The sequence below is a fragment of the Myotis brandtii genome, unplaced genomic scaffold, assembly GCF_000412655.1.
Source record: "Myotis brandtii unplaced genomic scaffold, ASM41265v1 scaffold57, whole genome shotgun sequence".
Taxonomy (NCBI): Eukaryota; Metazoa; Chordata; class Mammalia; order Chiroptera; family Vespertilionidae; genus Myotis; species Myotis brandtii.
Window position 1 is genome coordinate 1223075 of NW_005370133.1, and position 7687 is coordinate 1230761.

At 52.9% G+C, this 7687-nt stretch overlaps 1 protein-coding gene across 7 annotated transcripts in view; it reads right to left on the reverse strand.

Annotated features, from left to right (window-relative positions):
* Positions 1-6: 6 nt before the first annotated feature.
* LOC102263859 (NADH-cytochrome b5 reductase-like) overlaps positions 7-7687 on the reverse strand; it is a 19914-nt gene continuing 12233 nt past the window's right edge. For 5 of the 7 annotated variants that reach the window (XM_005878663.2, XM_014549796.1, XM_014549795.1 and 2 more), the window contains 2 exons: positions 4335-4538; positions 7-384 (listed from right to left, as the gene is read on the reverse strand). In XM_005878663.2, the coding sequence (XP_005878725.1) occupies positions 181-384; positions 4335-4538 (408 nt within the window). In that variant the 3' untranslated portion in view covers positions 7-180. Of the gene's footprint in view, positions 385-2031; positions 2305-3191; positions 3431-4334; positions 4539-7687 lie in introns of those variants that run through there. The other 2 variants (XR_001364507.1, XM_014549794.1) reach the window with 2 other exon arrangements.

The window sequence follows — 7687 nt, forward strand, 5'->3', positions numbered from 1 at the left end:
ACCGCAGGATGCCTGCTGAGGGAGGTAGCAGATGAGAAACAGGTGCGTGGAGGTACAGACAGCCCCCGCCATCACGGGGCGAGTCAGCTGTGGTCTTCTGCCGCGTTTTCTGGTCCCAGTCTGTGTTCCTCCCTGGGTCTCACTGGCAGGCCCCTGGCCTGGGCTTAAGGGAGGCCAGGCCTAGAAGAGGAAGTAGGAGTCCTCGGCCAGGCCCGCACGCAGCAGGCCCTTGGCCATGTCCTCGGTAAACTCGGTCGAGCCACAGACCAACGCAAACGGCTTTCTCCGGCAGGAGCCAACCAGCTCTTCAATCAGGTCCTGGCCCAGGCGGCCAAAGCGGGTCTTCTCCCGGTAACTCCAAGGAAGCTGCTCCGGGGAGTTCTCCTGGGATGATGAGAAACAGTGGGGGTGACTACTGGGGGTCCTCCGAGTTCACACACAGCTATCCCCGCCAAATGAGGAAACTGAGGCAGCGGGGATGGGAAGGCAATCTTCCCCTAGCCCTACCACAAGTCAGGCGCTTGCTCACGCTGGACACAGCACCCCACCGTCAGCCTGTAGGTAGGTAGTTACCCTACGACAACAGGGGAGGCACAGGGAGGAGGGACATTCGGGGGTGGGCACACAATGAGGTAGGAGCAGAGGCAGGAGAACTCAGGCTCCTTTGTTCCTCACTGCCTCTTGGGGGCCACTGTACCTGTCACCGTGGGGGGAGTGTTTTCTCCCCATGACTGTGGGTCTCCCAGCATCTCTCCAAGGCTGTCCACACCATCACCCTGGGAGCATAACTGGCGTTCATCTGTTTACGGCGTCATTTAACTTGTTGGTTTACCAGTATTTACTGGGTGGTCACTCTGTGCCTAGCACTGTGCTAGGCCTGGGGACAGGGCAGCTGCTCTGACAGGCAAGGTTCCTGGCCTCCTGCTAGCCATGCAGATCAGAGCTCCCAGCAGCTGCGCCGGGACCAAGAGAGGGTCTCTCTCTCAGGGAAAGGTGGAGGTGGCTCGGGCTGCACAGAGCCGAGGGACCAGGGCTGGCTCTTTCTGTGCTTCTGGCTTGGCTGTGGCGTTCGGCCTCAGGGCCACTAAAGGAAAGCTCTGCTGCCGGCCGACTTGGAGCATAACATACGTATAAAAATTGTAGGAATCATTACGTATATATAGTTTGAAGAACTCACGTAACCAGTACCCAAAACAAACAAAAACCAACAGAACGGGACTATTCAGACCTCTGAGCTTCTAGTTCCTGGGCTAAGCAGAGGCAGGAAGGAGAGAGGGGTTCGGGTTGGGTTGGAATCTGACTTTGCCAGTGACTTTCCTGGCCGTGTGACAGTGACCCCTCTGAGCTAGTGTGGTGAGAGCGGGGTGATGGGAAACCTGGTAGAGGCTCCGTGAGGGCAGCCTCTAACCCAGTGATGGCGAACCTTTTGAGCTCGGCGTGTCAGCATTTTGAAAAACCCTAACCTAACTCTGCTGCCGTGTCACATATAGAAATTTTTTGATATTTGCAACCATAGTAAAACAAAGACTTATATTTTTGATATTTATTTTATATACTTAAATGCCATTTAACAAAGAAAAATCAACCAAAAAAATGAGTTCGAGTGTCACCTCTGACACGCGTGTCACAGGTTCGCCATCACTGGTCTAATCTCAGGTGCAGTCCAGAGCCTGGGCGCCCACCTCACGGAGCTTCTCTGACCCTGGGGGCCCCCTGAGGACAGCACTGTGGTGCTGATGGGTCCTCTGAGGACCTGGATCTTCCCGGCTCCCTCCAAGCTCCCACACACGCTAGGGGCCCTTGAGGGCAGGAACACTGGCCTCCCCTCTCCTTCCCACTGCCCGATTCCCTCAGGCCAGTTAGGCTCGCTCAGCCTCCTCAGTTGCACGCCCCGAGATGCACAGGGTCTGGTTACTGCTCAGGTGGGGAGGGGATGGTAAACAATGTGCTGCTGCGAAGGAGAGCCCAGGCAGTGACAGTACAAACACCCCCCCAGCCTGGGCTCAGGGAGCGCTTCCCGAATGGCGTTACCTCAGCGGAGATGAGGGATGAGTAGGTGTTGGGTGAAGAAGCAGGGAGAGTACTCCTGGCAAAGGGAACGGTGGGGAGCACAGGCCCAGCAGCCAGAAGAGCAGACAGCACCTGCAAGCTCAGCAGACCAGTGCCACCAGAACACGGCACGCAGGGAGGGCATGCCTGGAGACAAGGCGGCAGAGGACTGGCACAGCCATGCGGGCTGAGAGCAGTGGGGAGCCAGGGAAGGGCTGGAAGCAGGGCGGAGGTGTGTCAGAGTTGCCCTCCCAGCTGCAGGATGAAGGACAAATCAACAGGGGGTGTCGAGCAGGGAGATGCTCGAAGATTCAAGCTGTCACTTGCAACCAGGCAGGAGAGGGAGCATCCTGAGTGGAGGGAGTGCGGACGAACGGGAGGTGCCTGTCACTCCATCGTCCCTGCCACTGATGGCCAGCCCACTCGCCTGACCCATCCCAGGCCCCTGGCATCATCCAAGCCCCAGCCCAGAGCTGAAGGCCCTCTATTGCTGGTGAACTTGAACTCTACCCACAAGCCCAGGTTCGGGTGCCACCTCCTCTGTGAAACCCTCCCTGCTTGCTGCAGCATCCTGAACACCCTCAGGTGCACCCATCCCTGTGCTGTCTTATACTGATGAGCAGTAAGGGCAGGGTCTCTGGAGTAGGACCACCAGGGTTCACATCCAGCTTCCCACCAACCTGCTGTTACCTTGGGCAAGGTTCTTAAATCTCCTGAGCCTCAGTTTTCACATGTGTACAATGGGCATGATGGCAGCACACAACTCCTAAGATTGTGGTGGGGGTTTACATGAGTTAACACACATGAAATGCTTAGAACAGTGCCAAACAGAGAAAAAGTGCGCAAGGAGGGGAAGCCACTGTCAGCCATCCCTGTGGCTGTCTCCCATAAACAGGTGACGCCTGGATGGAAGAGAGCAGGTCATCCTCATCGGCACCTGGCATGTGGTTTGGAAAAAGGAAGCCGGGGCGATTCTGCCAGGTGCCAGCTTCCTGCCCCATCTGCCACCCTCCCTGACCAGGCCCTCGGGCAGGGGGGAGGGTGCTGCCAGGCAGCAGTGGCCTTCCCCTCACCCCCCTCTCGGCTGCAACAGCCTTCTGCTTCGTTCCCCTGCCTGGGCACTGCTGCTGCTGCTCACGCTCACCAAGCACAACCCTCTCGACAACTCTGTCCCATGGACAGGCCAGCAGACCCCGGCCCCTGGGGAGCCTCGGACCTCTGGTGTTGGGAAGGGAAACCCAGTTTCCTGACACGCCCACCCGGCCACATGTCGAGGATCACAGATGTCTTTAGGGACACTCTAAAGCTGACTCAAAGAGGAAACTGGTGAGAAGGGTGGTCCAAAGTACAGGGCAATGAGGCTGACCCTGAGCAACAGAGGCTGCAGGAAAGAGAAATAAAGCTACTGACAGGGGAAGACAGGTGAACAGAGAGAGCTAAGGGCTGGGCTTGAGGTAAGGGGCATGATGGGCCCCCATGCTATTAGGGCTCACAGGGGAGGGGCCGGGAAGGCCTGAGTGAATGAGGGGATGGGGAGCCAGAGGCAGGGGGGTCAGGAGGCAGAATCGCTTCCAGCCAGGGCAGTGGTTCTCAACCTGTGGGTCGCGACCCCTTTGGCGGTTGAACGACCCTTTCACAGGGGTTGCCTAAGACCATCTTGCATATCAGATATTTACATTACGATTCATAACAGTAGTAACATTACAGTTATGAAGTAGCAACGAAAATAATTTTATGGTTGGGTCACAACATGAGGAACTGTATTTAAAGGGCCAGAAGGTTGAGAACCACTGGATAAACAGTGGGGAAAACATCCAACCCTAAAGCAGATCTTTCTTCAACAAAGTATTGTGACTTATCTCATTCTTTTATTTATTTATATGTATATAAAATCGATTTGTCTGCAGCCAGGAGAGTTGGAAAGCAGCTTTCCTCGCAGGCAGGGGCAAAGTGATGTGGTACGCACACAACTGCTAATGCCAGAGGGCGGATAACAGGCAGCAAAGCATGATGGGTGAGGGCTGGAGCTCTGAAGTCAGAGAGTCCCAGGCTCAAATCTGGGCTGTACCCTATCAAGCAGCACCTCTCAGGCTGGCACCTCCACCATCCTGAGCAGGTTTCCTCATCTGCATAATGAACAGGACACCTGCCTCCTTGCCAGGCGCATGGTGGGGATTCCACCAGGGGCTGGAACTTTGCAGCCTGGGCGCAGAACCACAGCAGCCTTGGGACAGGGGCAGAAGCGCAGTCTCAATTGGGAAAGGAAGTCGCCGCCCCGGGCTTACCTGGCTGAGAACAAAGAAGGTGCGTACGTTCCAGAAGCGGGCCTGCTCTTGCAGGAAGGTTTTCAGGTAGATGCCCTCAAAGGTCTTGAAGCAGCCGACCAGGGTGACAAAGGTCTCATCCTCCGCATTGTCTGTGATGCTGTGCAGGAGGGGCACCATGGGGGCCAGGCCGGTGCCCGAAGCCAGCATGAGCAGCTCACCGTACTGGGGAACAGGAGGGGTATAGACAGGAAGGGTTGGGGGGTCTCACCTCACCCACCCACTTTGGGGCCTGTTCTTGGGCTTGCCTGAACTGGAGGGCCCTGCCCTTCCGAGTGCTCATCCCTCTGAGCGAGCCCCTCTGCCTCCTCTAGGATACCACCTTGCTTGTTAGTCTACAGCCTGGAAGGTCTGTGTAACAGAATCAAGGAATCTGGTGCTGAAAGGGAGCCTGAGGGTGTAGCCCATCCTACAGTGGTTTGTTTTCCTGCTAAACATCCCCACAGGACTCTTACATGCTTCTGCTGACAGGCAGCCCATTTCCTTGCCAGGCAGTTTGCTCTATGACGGACTGACCTCCTTTGCCAGGGAGGTCTTCCCACCTCACATTGAGCTAAAACCTGCTCTCAGCACAGCCTTGCCCACTGCCACCATGCTGGCCCTGCACTCGGGCTGCTTCCTCTGTGCCAGGGCAGCCCTGCAGAGCTCTCAGGGCACTGGTTTGGAAACCTGAGCCTGCCCCTCTCCAGACTACAGGATACTTTACATAGATTCCTTCCCCTTTCTGAGCCCCTTACTGCCCGCCATACCATCCAGCCCTGATTCCCTGCCCTGCCGTCTCCCAGTCGTTAGCCTACCCTGGTCCTCCTCCTCCTGCTGCTCAGGTGCTGCCCTGGGAAGCCTTCCCTGAGCCAGGGACAGGTGAGGGGTCCTTCCTGTTTCCCACAGCCCCCTGTGGACCTGCCTCACAACTGGCCACGCTGTGCTGTGGTCATCTGTTTGGGTGTCAGTCTCCCCGTTAGACCATGAGCTTCTGGAGTACAGGGGTCTTGTCTGACCCGTTCTGGCCCCAGGGTCCAGCAAGGGCCCGGCCCTGGATGAAGACATGGGAATGTGTGTGGAGGAACACACAGATCAATGCTAATGTGTCAGTCCTCCAGGCTGACTTGATGTCCATCTCCAATGAAGACAACTGCAGAGCAGCAAGACACCCCAGCCTTCTCAGGGGCCGGTGTCAATGTGTGGGACCCCATCTCTTCTTCCTCACTGCTGGGCCCTACATCCTCCCTAGACAGGAAGTGTAGGGGTTTCCATCCGTGTTCTGTGGATGTAAGGGAGCAGCCACGGGGCATGGAGAGGCTCCACCCAGAAAAGGTGGTGAAGACAACCTTTGTCAGGTGCACCTCAAGGTTGTGAGAAAACGGAAGATCCTCAGTGCCTGCTCTTAGGTCTAGGGGACACAGGGACATCCTCAACTGAAATGCAAGGCTGAAAATGGTTAGCACTAGGAGAATATTGTAGAAGAGTGTTAATATATGCACACCCTGCCTGGCCAGCATGGCTCATTGTTTGAGCGTTCACCTATGAACCAAGAAGTCACAGTTCGATTCCTGGTCAGGGCACATGCCTGGGTTGCAGGCTCAGTCCCCAGTGGGGGCATACAGGAGGCAGCCAATCAATGATTCTCTCTCATCATTGATGTTTCTATCTCTCTCTTTCCCTCTTCCTTCCTCTCTGAAATCAATAAAAATATACTTTAAAAAATATATTTTTTTTCCCTGACCGGTTTGGCTCAGTGAATAGAGCGTCGGCCTGCAGACTCAAGGGTCCTGGGTTCGATTCCAGTCAAGGGCATGTACCTCGGTTGCGGGCACATCCCCAGTGGGGGATGTGCAGGAGGCAGCTGATCGATGTTCCTCTCTCATCGATGTTTCTAACTCTCTATCCCTCTCCCTTCCTCTCTGTAAAAAATCAATAAAATATATTTAAAAATATATATATATATTTTTTAAGTATATTTTGTATGTATGTGTGTGTGTATATATATATATATATATATATACACACCCCTTATCTGTAAAATGAGGATAGCAGTACTAGGAGCTGTTGTGAGGATTCAAATCAGAGCTTGGCACATACATGCTTGATATCACTATATGCACAAAGGTGTGTGCACTTGTTCATACACTGACGCATGGAAGAGGATCTAGAAGAATACATGCCAAGGTATTAAGACTGATATGTCGGGGTAGATGGCCTGCAGGTGTTCTTTATTTTCTTCTTATTGCCTCTCTATATATCTGCTGATTTTTTTTTTTTTGGTAATGAACATGTATTGCATTTATAATAAGGAAAAACAAACAATAAAAGCTATTTTTAACTTAAACAAAAAGAATGGAGAGGAATGACTCATTCTCTTCCTTGTTTTTGTTTTCCTAATTAGAAAGGTAATAGGTGTTCATCATGGAGAATTTGGAAAGTATAATGAAGAAAATAAAAATCACCCCTTATTTCATCACCCAGAGCTGAAATAATGCTATCATTTAATTGCATTTTCTTTCCATATTTTTTTTCCTGTGCATTTTAACTTAGTTTCCCAGTCTGGTGTCTATTCAGTTTTGTGCCTCGTGTTTGTCACTTGACCTTATAATATAAACATATAATATCAATTATAAACATAATTTTAAAATCCAGGATAATTCTTTTAAGTACCTGAAACCCAGTGTACTTAAATGTTCCCCTGTGGCTGAATACTCAGCTATCTCCAATTTCTTGCTACCATAAATAAAGCTGTAATGAACATGTGCAAGAGTCAGCATTTTGGATTCCTTCCACAGGACAGACTTCCAGAAGTGGAATTACTGGGTCAGAGATTCTAAAGACTCTTCATACTGCCAAACTGCCTTCCAGATATGCACCAACTGATGCAAAATTACTGATTCCTCCTGGGAACATCAGGGAAGGCTCTGAGCATAGCATGAAGATAAGGAGAAGAGCCTTCCCGGCTGGGAAGCAGTGGCCTCCCAGGCAGTGAGCCATGAGACAGAATTAGGGGGCAGTCTCTGTGGTCTTGTAACAGGAATGTGCATCTGGAAAGATATCTGCGGGCGAGTGGGATCGGGGTCTTAAATACCAAATATGTGAGTCGTAGTTTTCTAAGAGATGGGCAGTCATGGACAGTTCTGGAGCATGGGCAGGCGATTGTATTTCTTAGTGCCTATTCCATCGCCTCCCATGTCCAGCCCCAAGGATACTCGCAGGCTTGGGTTTGGGCTCAGGAAGAATGGTACCGTGAGACTCAGAAACCCGAAACTGGAAGCTGCAGTCTTGGAGGCTAAGCTGGGGAGCAGAGGGGAGGGATGCGGAGGGGAGGG